Below are 20,723 nucleotides of genomic sequence, written 5' to 3'. Positions count from 1 at the left end.
TTGATTCTTGAAGCAAGAAAAAGCAGTGAAGAACAAAGCTTGCAAAAAAAAGAAAAAAAATGGCGAAAAAATATATAAAAGAAAAAGAAAAAGCAAGCACAAAAAGCCAATAGCCCTTAAAACCAAAAGGCAAGGGTAAAAAGGATCCAAGACTTTGAGCATCAATGGATAGGAGGGCCCAAGGAAATAAAATCCAGGCCTAAGCAGCTAAATCAAGCTGTCCCTAACCATGTGCTTGTGGCATGCAGGTCCAAGTGAAAAGCTTGAGACTGAGTGGTTAAAGTCGTGATCCAAAGCAAAAAGAGTGTGCTTAAGAGCTCTGGACACCTCTAACTGAGGACTTTAGCAAAGCTGAGTCACAATCTGAAAAGGTTCACCCAGTCATGTGTCTGTGGCATTTATGTATCCGGTGGTAATACTGGAAAACAAAGTGCTTAGGGCCACGGCCAAGACTCATAAAAGTAGTTGTGTTCAAGAATCAACATACTTAAACTAGGAGAATCAATAACACTATCTGAGCTCTGAATTCCTATAGATGCCAATCATTCTGAACTTCAAAGGAAAAAGTGAGATTCCAAAACTGTTCAGAAGCAAAAAGCTACAAGTCCTGCTCATCTAATTAGAACTAATATTCATTGATAATTTGGGATTTATAGTATATTCTCTTCTTTTTATCCTATTTGATTTTCAGTTGCTTAAGGACAAGCAACAATTTAAGTTTGGTGTTGTGATGAGCGGATAATTTATACGCTTTTTGGCATTATTTTTAAGTAGTTTTTAGTAGGATCTAGCTACTTTTAGGGATGTTTTTATTAGTTTTTATGCAAAATTCACATTTCTGGACTTTACTATGAGTTTGTGTGTTTTTCTGTGATTTCAGGTATTTTCTGGTTGAAATTGAGGGACCTGAGCAAAAATCTGATAGGAGGCTGACAAAGGACTACTGATGTTGTTGGATTCTGACCTCCCTGCACATGAGATGGATTTTTTGGAGCTACAGAACTCTAAATGGCGCGCTCTCAACGGCTTTGGAAAGTAGACATCTAGAGCTTTCCAGCAATATATAATGGTTCATACTTTATTCGAGTTTAGACGACGCAAAATGGCGTTCAACGCCAGTTCCATGCTGCATTCTATAGTAAAACGCCAGAAACACGTCACAAACCAGAGTTAAACGCCAAAATCACGTTACAACTTGGCGTTTAACTCCAAGAGAAGCCTCTACACGTGTAAAGCTCAAGCTCAGCCCAAGCACACACCAAGTGGGCCCCGGAAGTGGATTTCTGCATCAATCACTTATTTCTATAAACCCTAGTAACTAGTTTAGTATAAATAGAACTTTTTACTATTGTACTAGGGGTCCTTTTCCCTATTGTTTGAATTCATATCACATTTTGGGGGCTGGCTATTCGGCCATGCCTGGACCATCACTTATGTATTTTCAACGGTGGAGTTTCTACATACCATAGATTAAGGTGTGGAGCTCTGCTGTACCTCGAGTTTTAATGCAAAGTACTACTATTTTCTATTCAATTCATGCTTATTCTTATTCTAAGATATTCGTTGCCCGTCAACCTGATGGATGTGATGATCCGTGGCACTCATCATCATCCGTCCTACCTTAGACCGAGTGCGTATCTCTTGGATTCCTTGATCAGAATCTTCGTGGTATAAGCTAGAACCCTTTGGCAGCCACTCTTGAGAACCTTGTCTGTGAAATTCCGAGTAGGATTCAAGGGTTGAATGACTGTGACGAGCTTCAAACTCGCGATTGTTGGGCGTGGCAACAGACGCAAAAGAATCAATAGATTCTATTCCAACATGATCGAGAACCGACAGATGATTAGCCGTGCTGTGACAGAGCATTCGGACCATTTTCACTGAGAGGATAGGAAGTAGCCATTGACAACGGTGACACCCTACATACAACTTTCCATGGAAAGGAGTAAGAAGGATTGAAGGAAGGCAATAGGAAAGCAGAGATTCAAAGGGGACAAAGCATCTCCATACACTTATCTGAAATTCCCACCAATGATTTACATAAGTATCTCTATCTTTATTTTATGCTTTATTTATTATTAATTTCGAAAACCTTTATAACCATTATAATCAGCCTGACTGAGATTTACAAGATGACCATAGCTTGCTTCATACCAATAATCTCTGTAACGACCCAACTTCTAGCATGTCTAGATCATACTAGAAATTGAATGTTACCAACTTGTTTTTCCTTTTTGTATTATTAATTAATAAATATAAGCCTGTACGTTGTTAAAACCCTGCGAATTTTACAAGTAAATTTTTTTTTAAAACAAGAATAATTTAAAGTCGCATACCTTCCATATATCAAGGGATAATTAAACATTCACATACATAAAACAAAAGATAACAGAATATGGAACAACACACTATAATATACATCATATTACAGAAGTGGCTCGGTTATATAAGCATAAAGCTATAGTACAGCACCCTTAAGTCAGTGACTCATATAGTATGTACATATATGTACATAAGACGCCCCAGGGCCTGGCCTGACCAAAAGCCCCTAAGCTGGCACCCAGGCTAGCCTAACTCTATGATATGCCTATTCCCTCTAATCGTGCTAACAAAAGTGAGGGAGACACTCTAATGTACTAAAGTTAGACTAGGCGTCTCAAAAAGTCTCCTCAATCCTGGTCCAGAGTACCTCACGGAAAACCACCGGGCGAATGGTGATGCTCGCCTGCTGGCGCCTCGCCTGGCTCATCGTCATCGCTGTCAGAGGAGATAACTATGAAGTTAGGATCTTCCTCTGGATCTTCTTCTTCCTCGTCCTCTTCTTCTGCCGGAGTGATAGCAGAGGAACCACTGCTGGCCACAGGAACCATAAAAGGATAGATACCAAACAAAATACAGTCGGGAGAAGGAGGTGGCGCCTCCATGATCTGATCATACTCATGTCCCTGCTGCTCATCAAAGACAGGAGGCTCGATCGGCTCAGGTAAAGGATCAAGCTCGGGTGGCAACACAGGAACACCCCACTCATCAAGGACAAAAGGTGCAGGAGGTGCCTCATGGATAGGCTGGGCAGGTATAGGCTCATCAGGTAAACGAGGTTTAGGTGGAGGAGGATAGTCAGGTGGAGGTGGCATCTGCTCCTCAGGATGAGGTATCCCAGGTCCGCCGGGGTGTAACCAAGATAAAGGAAAGTCATAGGGTGCATCAGGATTAAAGTATGCTGTCCTAATAGGGTACTGGAAAGGTCTACCACGAACTACATAATTACGAATATGAGGTACCGCACAGTAGATGTAATACTCGTCGTGCACCGGGTCCTCGTGGAGGTACGGTGGATCAATCTCGTAGAATAGGACTCCCGTGTCCATCTGTAGAGGTGTAAGGGGTAAGAACTAGGGAGTTCTTAGTAAGGTCGGGGTTTACAGTTAAGTTCATTTATAATGTCCGTGGTCATAGAAGTATAAATAAATGTAGAGTAATATGTACATAACAGCAACATAAACTAACACATGAACAAGAGAGAAAATATGAAGTAAATGCACATTCACACATTAATATGCAATCACACAGTTATGCTCAAACAAACAAGGAATAGAACAAGAACACAAGAAGATAAGCAATAAATAATGCACAAACAAGTATGATGCATGTCTGTCCCTACTGCAGGTAATGAGCTCATTTGTCGGTTTCGACCCGCACACGACGCAATCCGACCCTCCAAGTCAGATAAGGCCTTCCCAGAACTTAATCCCAGATTAAGTACCACTTACCCTCTACCAAGTGCTCTCGACTTGCAGGGCTGGTATTTGCTCAGGTCTCAATATACTGCAGGTATGCAAGTCAGGCCTCTACCAAGCATTCAGCTTGCAGGGCTGGTACTACTCTACCGCAGCCTGTCTGGGAAGCAACATCACAATACGGGCGTCCCCGCACAACATTCACAAGCATTGCCCGAAGGCTCATAATTCACATATAACCATACTTTCCATCACTTAGCAATCATCATAAATCAAGCATTACAACATCACAGAAAGCTCATTTTACAATTCTCTGTTTACTCTGTAAGGTCAGGTACACAGCTATATCACTTTTAACTCCTTTTCTTTTTAACATAAACACAGGTTTCAAAATCTTGTTTCTTTACTTCCTATACCTTTATATCTTCTCTTATACCTCTTCTTAGGTGTTTAGTAAAGGAAATTAGAGAATTCTGGACTCAAAACTGCCTTCCTGAGGCTTTTAGGAAAAACTGTCTTTTTATCAATATTTTATTATTATTAATAAAATAATATTATTAATAATATATTAATATTTTATTATTAAAATAATAATATTTTATTTAACTTTCAAAAATTGTATTTTGACCCCTAGACTTCTTGGAAATTGCACTTTGACCCCTATAACTTTTAATAATTGCACTTTAGCCCCTCAACTTTTGATTAATTAATTTTCAACCCCAAACTTTTAATAATTGCATTTTGACCCCAAAACTACATGAATACACGTTTTCATGTTCTTCCAAAAACCAAAAACATTTTTCCAAAAGTTCATCAGATTTCTGCTTGATTTTCAGCTAGTTTTTCAATCTTTTCGGAAACCGATTTGAACCCGATTTTTATCAAACCAAAGAGAAACTTTTCAGCCATCAAATACACATCAAATAAGCATCAAAAATCATGATTTTTATGGCTGGAATTTCACGTTTTCCAGCAGCACCAACAGCCACTTCAAAACCATCATAAACATGATTTTCAAGCATTAAACAACAAGATTTCATGATCAAACCATCACACAAACACCCAAAATCAAACCTCAAGCAACAAGATCTGATTTAACACTTCAATAACACAGCCAATCATTGATTAATTTACCAACCCTTACCTCCTTTGCTGCTGTCCAAGATTGCACCGAAAACAAGCTTCCAGAAGCACTTTTACGCCTATCTTAACATCAAAAACAACTTTAGAATCTTATGAACCATGAAGGCTGAAGCTTCATGATGATGAAAAGAAGGTTTTCCTCACCTTAAGGTAACTAGAAATCACGTTTTCTTGGAGCTTTTGGTGATTGAATAAGAGATCCTAAGAGAAAACATGAAGAAAACATCATTAGCTTAAGGAACCACCATGGCCGAATCTTCAAGGAGGAGGAGCAGCCTTCATACCTTGATTTACTCCATGAAAGGTGACATAGAAATGAAGAGGAGGAAGAGGTGAACACTTTGGTAAGATTAGATTTTTGATAGGGGTTTCGATTTGAGAAAGAGCGGAGAAAGAAGCTCAGGTGTTCATGGAAACTTCATGGTTTTCTTTCATGGTGTTCTAAGCTTTTCCAAGAACAAAAAATGATAGCCAAGCTGTCCAAGGGAGGCCGTGGCTTTTGGATGATGATTATCCAAAAGTTACTTGTCAAAATATCTCAGAAAAGGATAATTACTAAAGCTAGATGTATTAGAAGTTAAGTAATTACACTGCTAATGGATAAACATTAAGTTACTTAGTGTAAATGACATTAGTAACTGGATAATCATAACAATAAAAGATATATGATGAAGCATTAGCAGTGCTAAGTTCATCTAAGAATGCCGGTATTATCCGTTACCAATAGATTTCTAGCTCAGTTATTATATTACTAAACATAAATCAACATTAATCATAGTAGAGAAGATAATAATATAATATTCTGAATAAAATTATAATATATGAATATTATATTAATATAATTTTTCTCTCAAAATTCGTGACCGGCTCGTCACATAGAAACTAACCACGGAAATCAGAATTTTGAAATTCGGGCCCGAAGTGGCTCAAAAACACAACTCTTCGCGACGTGCCTACTTAGATTAGGAGAGGTGTCCTGTGCAATCAAGCTGCTGACTCAACAGCTTGATGACGTAGCACCTGTGCAGTGGAGGTGCTTATATGCATAGAAATTCCTAAAAATTCTGTAAAAATTCTGTTTGATCCCGAAAAAGCACCGTTTCTTCGGGGCTACGCCGTTACAATCTCCGTGAGATCGACCCTTACTCACGTAAGGTTTATTACTTGGACGACCCAGTGCACTTGCTGGTTAGTTATGCGTAGTTGTGAAGAATGTGAGTAAACCATAGTAGTGTGCACCAAGTTCTTAGAGCCATTACTAAAAATCGTTCGAGTTATGAAAAGAGTAAATCACAATTTTGCCTATCAGTTTTCTTGTTAATTTCTCTTTTGTGCCCCTTTTAGTTTCATGACTCTTGTTAATTTTTATTTCTATTAATGCAATTTGATGTCTCTATGTTTACTGTTGCATAATTGAGTTGTTATTATTGTTTCTTGCAATTGGTAGTCATGAATTTTATTATTCTTGCAATTTTACCATGCTTTTCTTTTATGCCTTTCAAGTGTTTATAGGAATGCCTCTTTTAGCTTTAGAGTAGATTTCTATACTCTTGGCTTGGAATTGAGTAATTGAGGTGACGCAAGAGTCGTTGATGTCCGATATTGATTGGTGATTTAGGGTTGTTAGTTGTTCTTGTTTTCATTGACGAGTAAGACCTATGGATTAAGACTAACTATGCCTTTGACTTTCTCCAGATGTTGGAGATGTCGAAATGGGATTAACTCTAGGTAATCACCATGTTCATGGTCAATGACTTGGAAAGGAAGCTTTAATTCTCAATCCTTACCAGGAGTGTCTTTTAGTACTTATACTTCTTTAGTTGTTGGCTTTACCTTTTTGTCATTTAATTTCTCGCCTCTTCCTCCGCAAACCCCCTCCTTATACTCATAACCGATAAGGCGCACACCTCACTGCAATTCCTTTGAGATATGACCCGAGTTTTAAATACTCTCAGTTTTTATTAGTTTGCATTGTGACAAACAAATTAAACTTTGATTGTGAGGGTTTGTTGCCAGTTTGGACTATGCTTGCAAAGAAGAAAATCTTTTTCTTTTGAGAAAATTCTAGACCGACAATTACCTCGTGTCACCAGTCGGGCGATCTTTCATTCCTGGTTTCACATTGTAATCTTCTCCTGGAGGTTGTTTGACTTGCATTTTCCGGGTGGTATCGTTCTTTAGAGGCAAGCCAACCCTTTAGGGTTTTTACTCTTTAGGAGAGCTCTTGGATTATTTGGATCGCTTTCTCTCCTTGGCCGTCGGTTGTTTTTGTCTTATCTAACTGGCGGTCGCCTTCTTCATCGAATCCTGTCAAGGGTAGGCTGGCAGTGCACGGTGCTGGTAATCCTTCCGTGGGTCGGTGGGAGAGATGTCATTTCGTGGTTCGTGCGTTGGGTTTGGCGGGTCTGATACATGGAGATGGCTTGAGGACTGCTCCTTGTATTCTTTCGTCAAGTCGCCAAGACTTGGCAAGTCTTCACAGATGATGCCAATGTACAAGATGTCACTAGTATGGGTTGTATGATGGATTAGGGACCCGTCGGTCGAGGTAATGATGCTGTTAGATCCTTGGTCCAGCAGGGGGTAGTACCTGCAAAGATACTTTGATGCTTAAGTCAAAATGGATCTACGAAGCATAGGTGTGGGTTTAGGAATGTGTAACATACTTGAGGGAGCCTTTGACTCCCTTTATATTGTTTTAGGTTGTTATCTTATTTGTTAAGATAAAAAAAGTATTTGATTTTGAATCTTGGTTTGGGATTTACGGTTAGCAGGCCAGTTTGGATCACAATAGTAGCCTGGACTCGGGTAACTAGATTGTAATTGTTTTCCATGGGAGTCCCGAGAACCGGGTCCGAAACCATTTTAGATAGAATTTTGACGATATTATTATTATAATGTGAGGGATATGTGTTTTTGGATGGATCTTGGGAGGCAAGAAAGAAGAAAGGGGGAAATTATAGGGTAGCAGTTATGATGAAGATAATTTAATATATAGATATATTTTGTTAAGTGGAATTTATTATTTACGATTAGTGTACAAGATGTCTCCGGTACGGGTTGAGAGATGGATCGGGAAAGACCAAGAGATCAAAAGTGATCCAAAGACAGTCTCAAAAATGATGTAAAGATATGAATACAATAGTAAAAGGTGCTATTTATACTAAACTAGTAAACTAGGTTTACAGAAAATGAGTAACTAAGTGTAGATAGTGCAGAAATCCACTTCCGGGGCCCACTTGGTGTGTGTTTCGGCTGAGCATTGAAGCTTTCACGTGCATAGGCTCTCTAGGATATTTGAGTTCCAATATGGAGCAACTAAGGATGGAGCACCAAGAGCATTCCATCATCCTCCATGAAATTAGAGAAGACCAAAGAGCCATGAGGGAGGAGCAACAAAGGCAAGGAAGAGACATTGAGGAGCTCAAGCACTCCATAAGATCTTCAAGAGGAAGAACTAGCCGCCATCACTAAGGTGGACCCGTTCTTTAATTTCCTTGTTCTTATTTTTCTGTTTTTCGATCTTTATGCTTTATGTTTGTCTATGTTTGTGTCTTTATTACATGATCACTAGTGTCTAGTGTCTATGTCTTAAAGCCATGAATAATTCCATAAATCCTTCACCTTTATTAAATGAAAAATGTTCCTAATTACAAAAGAACAAGAAGTACATGAATTTCAAATTTTATCTTGAAATTGGTTTAATTATTTTGATGTGGTGGCAATACTTTTTGTTTTCTGAATGAGTGCTTGAACAGTGTATATTTTTTATAGTAAAGTTTATGAATGTTAAATTTGTTGGCTCTTGAAAGAATGATGAAAAAAAGAGAAATGTTATTGATGATCTGAAAAATCAAAAAATTGATTCTTGAAGCAAGAAAAAGCAGTGAATAACAAAGCTTGCGAAAAAAAAAGGTGGCGAAAAAAAAAGTGGCAAAAAAAACAAAGAAAAAGCAAGCAGAAAAAGCCAATAGCCCTTAAAACCAAAAGGCAAGAGTAAAAAGGATCCAAGGCTTTGAGCATTAATGGATAGGAGGGCCCAAAGGAATAAAATCCTTGCCTAAGCGGCTAAATCAAGCTATCCCTAACCATGTGCTTGTGGCATGAAGGTCCAAGTGAAAAGCTTGAGACTGAGTGGTTAAAGTCGTGATCTAAAGCAAAAAGAGTGTGCTTAAGAGCTCTAGACACCTCTAAATGGGGACTTTAGCAAAGCTGAGCCACAATCTAAAAGGGTTCACCCAGTTATGTGTCTGTGGCATTTATGTATCCGGTGGTAATACTGGAAAACAAAGTGCTTAGGATCACGGGCAAGACTCATAAAGTAGTTGTGTTTAAGAATCAACATACTGAACTAGGAGAATCAATAACACTATCTAAATTCTGAGTTCCTAATGAATGCCAATCATTCTGAACTTCAAAGGATAAAGTGAGATGCCAAAACTGTTCAGAGGCAAAAATCTACTAGCCCCGCTCATCTAATTGGGACTAAGTCTCATTGATATTTTGAGATTTATTGTATATTCTCTTCTTTTTATCCTATTTTTTTTTTCAGTTGCTTGGGGACAAGCAACAATTTAAGTTTGGTGTTGTGATGAGCGGATAATTTATACGCTTTTTAGCATTGTTTCTACATAGTTTTTAGTATGTTTTAGTTAGTTTTTATTATATTTTTATTAGTTTCTATGAAAAATTCACATTTCTAGACTTTACTATGAGTTTGTGTATTTTTCTGTGATTTCAGGTATTTTCTGGCTGAAATTGAGGGACCTGAGCAAAAATCTGATTCAGAGGCTGAGAAAGGACTGAAGATGTTGTTGGATTCTGACCTCCCTGCACTCGAGGTGGATTTCCTGGAGCTACAGAAGCCCAATTGGCGCGCTCTCATTTGCGTTGGAAAGTAGACATCTTGGGCTTTCTAGCAATATATAATAGTTCATACTTTGCTCGATATTTGATGGCCCAAACTGGTGTCCAAATGCCCACCAGAGACCTTTTTCTGGCGTAAAACGCCAGAACTGGCACCAAAGCTAAAGTTAAATGCCCAAACTGGCACCAAAACTGGCGTTTAAACTCCAAGAAGAGCCTATGCACGTGAAAGCTTCAATGCTCAGTCCAAACACACACCAAGTGGGCTTCGAAAGTGGATTTCTACACTATCTACACTTAGTTACTCATTTTCTATAAACCTAGTTTACTAGTTTAGTATAAATAGCACCTTTTACTATTGTATTCATATCTTTAGATCATTTTTGAGACTGTCTTTGGATCACTTTTGATCTCTTGATCACGTTTTGGGGGCTGGCCATTCGGCCATGCCTGGACCTTCGTCACTTATGTATTTTCAACGGTGGAGTTTCTACACCTCATAGATTAAGGTGTGGAGCTCTACTGTTCCTCATGAATTAATGCAAGTATTATTGTCTTTCTATTCAATTCACGCCTACTTCTCCTCCAAGATATACTCTCGTACTTAATTCAGTTCAGTTAGAATGAAGGGGTGACCCGTGACAATCACCCAATCTTCGTTACTCGCTTAGCCAATATCCGCGTGCCTGACAACTACAAAGCGGTCTACATGATGTTCAACGTAGTCATTGGACGACAGCTGGAGTATACTCTCTTTGGTCTCTAACCCATGGATCTGAATCACCTCTCCTGACAACAGAGCATTCGAATCCGTGACGTTAGAACCTTCGTGGTATAAGCTAGAATCATTTGGCAGCATTCTTGAGATCCGAAACGTTTAAACCTTGTCTGTGGTATTCTGAGTAGGATCTGGGATGGGATTGATGACATGTCATCATATACCCATTTTCTATGCTTTTTCATACAAGAAATTGATGATTTGTGCTTAAATATTGAATGCTTTTTGTACTTAAATGATATATTTTCTTGATATTTTAATTTTATAAATCTTGTAGGAAATAAGAAGAAAAAGAAGCAAAGAAGCACAAAAAAAGGAGAAAAAAAGAGCTTTGGGGTACACTTTGGAGCCTTAGGCCACGCTTTTAAAAGCGTGACCCATGACCAAATCAAGGAAGGAAGCAGCCAGCACGCACACTGCCCTGCCCTTGCCAAGGACAGGGCAGAATCGTGATGCACATTGAGGATTGGAAGCAAGAATTTCGCTAAGGTAAAATCTGGGCGCTCACAGCATGACCATGCTTCCTTCAAAGGGCTATAACTTGAGCTACAGACGTCCAATTGATGTGCTTCCAGTTGCGTTGGAAAGCTGACATTCAGAGCTTTCCAACGATATATAGCAATCCATATTTGGCGTACAATTGAGGTAGGAACGAAAGGCATCTTTAAGGGCCAAAAACAAGCGAAAATAAACCAAAATGCTTCCACCAAGGCTCGAAGAGGGAGACACAAGGAACCCAAGGAAGTCTGCCCTCAAGGAGAGCAGAATGCCCTCTTGGAGGGCAATGTCGTATTTTCTTCATGAAAATTCAAGGAAAAATTGCAACAACTTCCTCCACCAAGTTTCGAACACAAGACCTCTAGGAAGCCAAGCCTTAGGCGTGAATTAGGTGCCAAGAAGAAAAAGCCAAGCAATGCACTCCATGGGATTCGAACTTGGCACTCCCCAAAGGAAACATTGCCCTGCCCTCCGCAAGGGCAGGGCAGCATCTTTTGTGGCACGCACACGCGCACAATTCTGGCGCACCAATTCTTGATTCTGGCAGCACCAACAGCGCACCAAAGCAAATTCTGGCGCACCAACTTTTCCTGCCCTGCCCTTGGCGCGGGCAGGGCATCATTCTGCGCATCAAGCTCGATCCTGGCCGCACCAAAGCCACACCAACAAGCATCAATTTTCTGCCCTGCCCTCCACAAGGGCAGGGCAGCCTCCTGGGAGCATATGGGCCAAAATCAACCGAAATTCAATTTAATTCCATTCCTCACCAAATTAAATCAAGGCCATCCAAGACCCATTCTCCCTCAAATACAAAGCAAGCAAAGCCCACTCAACATGACTCAAAGGCACAAGAACAAGCTAGAATTAGGATTTTCATTTTGTTTTAATTTTGTAAAGCCTATATAAAGGCATCAATTCCATCTTTGTAGAGAGAGCTCTTTTCCTTTATTTTTTCTGTCTTAAATCTGGGATTGAGAGTGAAGGAATTCTGTTTCCCTCTTGGTCTAAGATTTCTCTTGTTACTCTTCTGCATAATTCAGTGAATTGAGTTTTGGATCCAAGTTTTTCTCTACGGCTTTCATCTTTCTTTCTTCTTCAATTTGCTTTCTACTTTGATCAAGGAAGGGATTGAGATCTAGACTTGTTTTCTAGTCTCCTCCATCCCTGAGATCTTCAACTTTCCTTTAGCTATTGAAATTGAGCTGCATTTTACTTTCTGTTTTATTCCTCTTCTGCTACATTTACTTTTCTGCAATTTCCTTTCCTGCATTCTCCACTTTCACATCTTTATTCACATTGAGCTTGATTTAATTTCCTGCACATTTACATTTTCTGCAATTTAAATTTCTAGTTGCTTAATCTATTGCTTCCTTTAATTTCCAGCACCCACTCCCCTTTACATTTAATGCAATTTACATTTCTTGTCATTTAAGATTCTTGCAATTTACATTTCTTGCTCTTTAAGTTACTTGCCAATTTACTTTCTGCACTTTAATTTTCCTTGCTATTTACTTTCTGTTGGCTACACTTCATCCAAATTCACTTCAATGTTAGCTTGACTAAACTAATCACCCACTAAAGTTGCTTGATCCATCAATCCCTGTGGGATCGACCTCACTCTAAGTGAGTTATTACTACTTGATGCGACCCGGTACACTTGCCGGTTGGATTTGTGTGTTGGAAATTTGTTTTTCCACAAAAACACCATCAGGGATGACTGTGACGAGCTTCAAACTCGTGACTGTTGGGAGTAGTGACAGTGTGCAAAAGGATCAATAGATCTTATTTCGACACGATCGAGAACCGACAGCTGATTAGCCATGCGGGAAACCGTAGCGGACATGTTTTCACTGAGAAGATGGATGGTAGCCATTGACAATGGTGATCCACCAACATATAGCTTGCCATGGAAGGGAGTACACAAGATTGGATGAGGACAATAGGAAAGCAGAGGCTCAGAGGGAACAAAGGCCAAAGCATCTCCATACGCTTATCTGAAATTCTCACCAATGAATTGCATAAGTACCTCTATCCTATTTTATGTTTTATTTCTGTTTTTATTATCAAAACCTTATAACCATTTGAATCCGCCTAACTGAGATATACAAGATGACCGTAGCTTGCTTCAAGCCGACAATCTTCGTGGGATCGACCCTTACTCACGTAAGGTATTACTTGGACGACCCAGTGCACTTGCTGGTCAGCTGCGCAGAGTTGTGAGAAAAGCGTGAACTCACGATTTTGTGTACTAATCCCCGGACCGCTATTTTTGTTATTTGGATACCTGTTTTATTTTTTGGATATCTATTTCTTGGGCCTTGGGGGTGATCAGTTTCCCAGTGCTGGCCGTGTTTTTATTCCGTGTTTAAGGGGGAATATAAGAAAAGTATTAATAATTTGATGGAATTTTATTGATGTTTGGACCTCGTTAAACCCTCCGTTTATGGCGGGAAAGTGTACCCGAGATTGACACTTATGCGAAATTAAAAAATTAAAGCAAAAAAGAAAGCAAAGCAAAAGGAAAACAAGGTAAGAGATGACTTAGAGGGTCGACCTATGTGTAGTATCGTCGTAGGTTGGTGGCGTTCTAAGTCCTCGGGATCTCGTCTCTGCTAAGTCGTTCAAGCTTGTGTGCTCCCTTCCCAATTGCTACCTTGATTCTGTACGGGCCCTCCCAGTTAGGGGTGAGTTTCCTTTCCCCTGGGGCTGGGGCGCCGATGTCGTTTCGTCGTAGGACGAGGTCGTCGGGTACAAATTCTCGTCGGACCACACCGTGGTTGTACCTTAGGCTGATTCTTTGTTTAAGGGCTAGCTCTCTGATGTGGGCTATGCTTCTCACCTCATCTGTGGGATCTCGTTCCACTTCTTCGTCGTTACCCCCGATCGTTCTTCTTGGGCTCGGGTCTCCTATCTCTACCGGGATAATAGCTTCAACGCCGTATGTTAGGCGGAAGGGGGTTTCCCCAGTGGCTGTTTGAGAGGTTTTTCGATACAACCACAGGACTGATCCGAGTTCGTTGGCCCATAGTCCTTTGGCTTCGTCGAGCCGTTTCTTAAGTCCCTTGACGATTATTTTGTCTGCGGACTCCACCTGTCCGATTGTTTAGGGGTGCTCTACCCAGCTGAAACGGTGGGATACGTGCAGCCCTTCTAGGAATTCTCAGAATTTTTTGTCAGTGAATTGGGTTCCATTGTCCGAGATTACAATCTCAGGGATCCCGAACCAGGTTATGATATATTGCCGGAGAAATTTTCGGCATTGGGCTGCCGTGATGGAGGCTAGGGGTTCGGCCTCGATCCATTTAGTGTAATAATCTATGGCAACGATGAGGTATCGGAGTTGTCTGGGTGCGGCATCTACTAGCCCGTCGATGTTTGGTAGGGAAAAGGCGTCCTTTGGACAAGCTTTGTTCAGGTCTGTGTAGTCGACGCATATTCGCCACTTCCCGTTAGACTTTTTGACTACCACGACGTTCGCCAACCATCTCGTGTAGGGTAGTTCCCTGATAAAGTTTGCTTCGAGTAGGGCTTTGACTTATTTTTTTACCTTGGCTGCTCGGTCCGGGGACATTTTCCGTCTTCTTTGTGCCACGGGTTTGGCTTTGGGATTTACGGCCAGCCGGTGGGTCATTAGGTCGAGGTTTATTCCTAGCATGTCGGCCAGTGTGAATGCGAATAGGTCTCTGTTTTGTTTTAGGAGTTGGGAGAGGTTATCTTTAAGGTCGTATGTGAGGTTCCTATTGATAAAAGTGTACTCGTCTTTGGTTTGCCCTATTTGCAGTTTTTCCATGTCTTGTCGGGCATCCAGGTCGGCTAAGAATATGCCACCTGTGTCGCGAGACTTCTTCCTTAGAGCTAGGCTGGTGTTATTGAACTCTGCTACAATTTCCCGATCTCCGTGGATGGTACCAATAGACCCGTCTTCTGTCATAAACTTCATGAGGAGGTATTTGGTGAAGATGACGGTGGAGAGGTCGTTGATGAGCGGATAATTTATACGCTTTTTGGTATTGTTTTTAGTATGTTCTAGTTAGTTTTTAGTATATTTTTATTAGTTTTTAGTTAAAATTCACTTTTCTGGACTTTACTAGGAGTTTGTGTGTTTTTCTGTGATTTCAGGTATTTTCTGACTGAAATTGAGGAACTTGAGCAAAAATCTTATTCACGGCCATGCCTAGACCTTGTTCTTATGTATTTTCAACGGTGGAGTTTCTACACACCATAGATTAATGTGTGGAGCTCTGCTGTACCTCGAGTATTAATGCAATTACTATTGTTCTTCTATTCAATTTAGCTTGTTCTTGTTCTAAGATATCACTTGTTCCTCAACTTGATGAATGTGATGATCCGTGACACTCATCATCATTCTCACCTATGAACGTGTGCCTGACAACCACCTCCGTTCTACCTTAGATTGAGTGGATATCTCTTGGATCCCTTAATCAGAATCTTCGTGGTATAAGCTAGAATTAATGGCGGCATTCAAGAGAATCCGGAAGGTCTAAACCTTGTCTGTGGTATTCTGAGTAGGATTCAATGATTGAATGACTATGATGAGCTTCAAACTCCTGAAGGCTGGGCGTTAATGACAGACGCAAAAGAATCAATGGATTCTATTCCAACCTAATTGAGAACCGACAGATGATTAGCCACGATGTGACAGAGCATTTGGACCATTTTCACTGAGAGGACGGGACTGTAGCCACTGACAACGGTGATGCCCAACATACAGCTTGCCATGGAAAGGAGTAAGAAGGATTGGATGAAGACAGTAGAAAAGCAGAGAGACGGAAGGGACAAAGCATCTCCATACGCTTATCTGAAATTCTCACCAATGAATTACATAAGTATCTCTATCTTTATTCTATGTTTTATTCATATATCATTTCATAACCATTTGAATCCGCCTGACTGAGATTTACAAGGTGACCATAGCTTGCTTCATACCAACAATCCACGTGGGATCGACCCTTACTCGCGTAAGGTTTATTACTTGGACGACCCAGTGCACTTGCTGGTTAGTTGTGCGAAGTTGTGATAAAGTGTTGAGATTGCAATTGAGCGTACCATGTTGATGGCGCCATTGATGATCACAATTTCATGCACCAAGTTTTTGGCGCCGTTGCCGGGGATTGTTCGAGTTTGGACAACTGACGGTTCATCTTGTTGCTTAGATTAGGTATTTTTCTTCAGAGTTCTTAAGAATAAATTCTAGTGTTTCAAGGTGATGTTTTCATCATTACCAAAGCTGATTGATTCTCATCAATTTAGCTCTTGAATGTAATGTCCTGCTGAAGCTTGGCTAGCCATGTCTAATTCCTTTAAACTAAAGCTTTAGACTAACATTGCATGATTCCTAGAATTCTCATTAAGAATTTTGATATCTTTATTTTCTTTTTCACTTAATTTTCGAAAAATCCAAAAAAATTACAAAATTATAAAAACCAAAAATATTGTATGTTTCTTGTTGAGTCTAGTGTCTCATGTTAAGTTTGGTGTCAATTGCATGTTTCTGTTCTTCTTGCATTCATTCATGTGTCTTAAGTGATCTTCAAGATGTTCTTGATGATTTCCTTGCTCTGATCTTTAAATTCTCTTGTCTTGAGTATTGTTGTTGTTTGTCATACGCATTCTCATTTTGTTAGTGTCAGTAGTATACAAACTGCTAAGTTTGGTGTCTTGCATGCATTGTTATTTGATTTTAGTTGCATTTTTTTATTATTTCTCATTATTAAAAATCCAAAAAAAAATTTAATTTGTGTCTTTTCAAGTCAATAATACAGAGAATTGAAGATTCAGAACATACAGCAGAGGAATTATACAGAAAAAGCTGGACGTTCAAAACGCCCATTGAAGAAGGAAAACTGGCATTTAAATGCCAGCCAGGGTGCCTGGTTGGGCGTTTAACGCCCAAAAGGGTAGTGTTTTGGGCGTCAAACACCAGAATGGATACCATTCTGGGCGTTTAACGCCAGGATGGCACAAGAGGGAAGATTTTGTTTTTAATGCAAATTTTTTTCAAGTTTTCAAAATTTTTCAAAATCAAATCTTTTTCAAATCATATCTTTTCAATCATATGTTTTCATAATCAATTTCTTTCCTTTTTCAAAAATACTTGCTAACAATTAATGATTTGATTCAACATTTCAATTATGTTGCCTTTTCTGTTGAGAAAGGTTTAATGTCTGAATCATATCTTTCTTGTTAGGCAGGTTATTAATTTTCAAAATCAAATCTTTTTAAAACCATAACTTTTCAATCATATCTTCTAATCACATCTTTTTCGAAATAGTTTTCAATCATATCTTTTTTATTTCTAATTTTAAAATCTTTTTCAAAAATCACTTGATTTCTTTTCCACTCTTAGTTTTCGAAAATCAATTAGTATTTTTCAAAATGTTTTTAAAATCTTTTTTTACTTAATTTTCGAAAATATCTTCCCATCTTCTCACATCCTTCTATTTATGGACTAACACTACTCCTCAATGCACAATTCGAACTCTATCTTTCCTTGATAAGTTCAAATTTTCTATCTCTTCCTTCTATTTTTCTTTTCCTCTGACACTTCAAGAAATCTCTATACTGTGACATAGAGGATTCCATATTTTCTTGTTTTCTTCTCTTTCATATGACCAGGAACAAAGACAAAAGCATTCTTGTTGAGGCTGACCCTGAACCTGAAAGGACCTTGAAGCGGAAGCTAAGAGAAGCTAAGGCACAACTCTCTGTAGAGGACCTAACAGAAATCTTCAAAGAAGAAGACATGGCAGCCGAAAACAACAACAATGCCAACAATGCAAGGAAGGTGCTGGGTGACTTTACTACCTACTCCCGACTTCTATGGGAGAAGCATCTCTATCCCTGCCATTGGAGCAAACAACTTTGAGCTTAAGCCTCAATTAGTTTCTCTAATGCAACAGAATTGCAAGTTCCATGGACTTCCATTGGAAGATCCTCATCAGTTTTTAGCTGAATTCTTGCAAATCTGTGACACTGTCAAGACCAATGGGGTTGACCCTGAGGTCTACAGACTTATGCTATTCCCTTTTGCTGTAAGAGACAGAGCTAGGATATGGTTGGACTCACAACCTAAAGAAAGCCTGAACTCTTGGGAAAAGCTAGTCAATGCCTTCTTGGCATAGTTCTTTCCACCTCAAAAATTGAGTAAGCTTAGAGTGGAAGTCCAAACCTTCAGACAGAAGGAAGGTGAATCCCTGTATAAAGCTTGGGAAAGATACAAACAATTAATCAGAAAGTGTCCTTCTGACATGCTTTCTGAATGGAGCATCATAGGTATCTTCTATGATGGTCTGTCTGAACTGTCCAAGATGTCATTGGACAGCTCTGCTGGAGGATCTCTTCATCTGAAGAAGATGCCTACAGAAGCTCAAGAGCTCATTGAAATGGTTGCAAATAACCAATTCATGTACACTTCTGAAAGGAATCCTATGAACAATGGGACGAATCAGAAGAAAGGAGTTCTTGAGATTGATACTTCAAATGCCATATTGGCTCAGAACAAAACATTGACTCAGCAAGTCAATTTGATTTCTCAAAGTCTGTCTGGAATGCAAGCTGCACCAGGCAGTACTAAGGACGCTTCGTCTGAAAAAGAAGCTTATGATCCTGAGAACCCTTCAATGGAAGAGGTGAATTACATGGGAGAACCCTATGGAAACACCTATAATTCTTCATGGAAGAAATCATCCAAATCTCTCATGGAAGGATCAACAGAGACCTCAACAAGGTTTCAACAACAATAATGGTGGAAGAAACAGGTTTAGCAATGGCAAGCCTTTTTCATCATCTTCTCAGCAACAGACAGAGAATTCTAAGCAGAGCCACTCTGACTTAGCAACCATGGTCTTTGATCTAATCAAAACCACTCAAAGTTTCATGACTGAAACAAGGTCCTCCATTAGAAACTTGGAGGCACAAGTGGGACAGCTGAGCAAGAAAATTACTGAACTCCCTTCTAGTACTCTTCCAAGCAATACAGAAGAGAATCCAAAAGGAGAATGCAAGGCCATTAACATGACCCACATGGCCGAATTTGGAGAGGAGGAAGAGGCAGTGAACGCCACTGAGGAAGACCTCAATGGACGTCCACTGGCCTCCAATGAGTTCCCTAATGAGGAACCATGGGAATCTGAGGCTCACAATGAGACCATAGAGATTCCATTGGATTTGCTTCTGCCATTCATGAGCTCTGATGAGTATTCTTCCTCTGAAGAGGATGAGTATGTCACTGAAGAGCAAGTTGCTAGATACCTCGGAGCAATCATGAAGCTAAATGACAAGTTATTTGGTAATGAGACTTGGGAGGAAGAACCCCCTTTTCTCACCAAAGAACTGGATGACTTGTCTAGGCAGAGATTACCTCAAAAGAGACAGGATCCTTGGAAGTTCTCAATACCTTGTACCATAGGCACCATGACCTTTAAGAAGGCTCTGTGTGACTTAGGGTCAAGTGTAAACCTCATGCCTCTCTCTGTAATGGAGACGCTAGGGATCTTTGAGCTACAAGCTGCAAGAATCTCACTAGAGATGGCAGACAATTCAAGAAAACAAGCTTATGGGCTTGTAAAGGATGTTCTGGTAAAGATTGAAGACCATTACATCCCTACTGATTTCATAGTCCTAGAGACTGGGAAGTGCATGGATGATTCCATCATCCTTGGCAGACCCTTCCTAGCCACAGCAAAGGCTGTGATTGATGTGGACAGAGGAGAATTGATCATTCAAGTGAATGAAGAATACTTTGTGTTTAAGGCTCAAGGATATCCCTCTGTCACCATGGAGAGGAAGCATGAAGAGCTTCTCTCAAAACAGAGTCAAACAGAGCCCCCACAGTCAAACTTTAAGTTTGGTGTTGGGAGGCCACAACCAACTTCTAAGTTTGGTGTTGAACCCCCACATTCAAACTCTAAGTTTGGTGTTGGGAGGTTCCAACATTGCTCTGAGTATCTGTGAGGCTCCATGAGAGCCCTCTGTCAAGCTACTGACATTAAAGAAGCGCTTGTTGGGAGGCAACCCAATGTTATATTTATCTATTTTCCTTTGTTATTTTATGTTTTCTGTAGGTTGATGATCATGAGAAGTCACAAAATCAATTGAAAAAGCAAAAATAGAATGAAAAACAGAAAGAAAAACAGCACACCCTAGAGGAAGATCTTGCTGGCATTTAAACGCCAGTAAGGGCAACAAATGGGCATTTAACGCCAGAAAGGGGCACCAGACTGGCGTTAAACGCCAGGAAAGGGCAAGAAGCTGGCGTTAAACCCCAGAAATGGGCACCAGCCCAGCGTTTAACGCCAGAATTGGCATAAAGAGCATTTTTGCTCGCCACTTGGTGCAGGGATGAATTTTCCTTGACACCTCAGGATCTGTGGACCCCACAGGATCCCCACCTACCCCACCACCCTCTCTCTTCTTCTTCACCCATTCACCAATCACCTCAACCACTCTTCCCCAAAAACCCCTCACCTATCAAATCCCACTATTCTCTTCACCACTCACATCCATCCTTCATAAAACCTCACCTACCTCACCATTTAAATTCAAACCACTTTCCCTCCCAAACCCACCCATTCATAACCAAACCATACCCCTCTCTCCACCCCTATATAAACCCATCTTCACCCCTTCATTTTCACACAACCTCAACACTACTTCTCCCCCTTTGGTCGAACCACAAAGCC

General features: G+C 40.1%; 1 protein-coding gene across 1 annotated transcript; it reads right to left on the bottom strand.

Annotated features, from left to right (window-relative positions):
• Nucleotides 1–2,690: 2,690 nt before the first annotated feature.
• LOC130962842 (leucine-rich repeat extensin-like protein 2) lies at nucleotides 2,691–3,368 on the bottom strand. The gene has a single exon (XM_057889003.1). It carries the CDS (start codon nucleotides 3,366–3,368, stop codon nucleotides 2,691–2,693), a length of 678 nt encoding a protein of 225 aa, XP_057744986.1.
• Between the last annotated feature and the right edge of the window lie 17,355 nt (nucleotides 3,369–20,723).

Source organism: Arachis stenosperma, chromosome 2 (assembly GCF_014773155.1).
Source record: "Arachis stenosperma cultivar V10309 chromosome 2, arast.V10309.gnm1.PFL2, whole genome shotgun sequence".
NCBI lineage: Eukaryota > Viridiplantae > Streptophyta > Magnoliopsida > Fabales > Fabaceae > Arachis > Arachis stenosperma.
This window is presented reverse-complemented; position numbering and strand designations above follow the sequence as displayed.

Bases quoted from the DNA above. Each gene is read 5' to 3' on its own strand.
- LOC130962842 (XM_057889003.1), bottom strand. From the start codon at position 3,368: ATGGACACGGGAGTCCTATTCTACGAGATTGATCCACCGTACCTCCAC.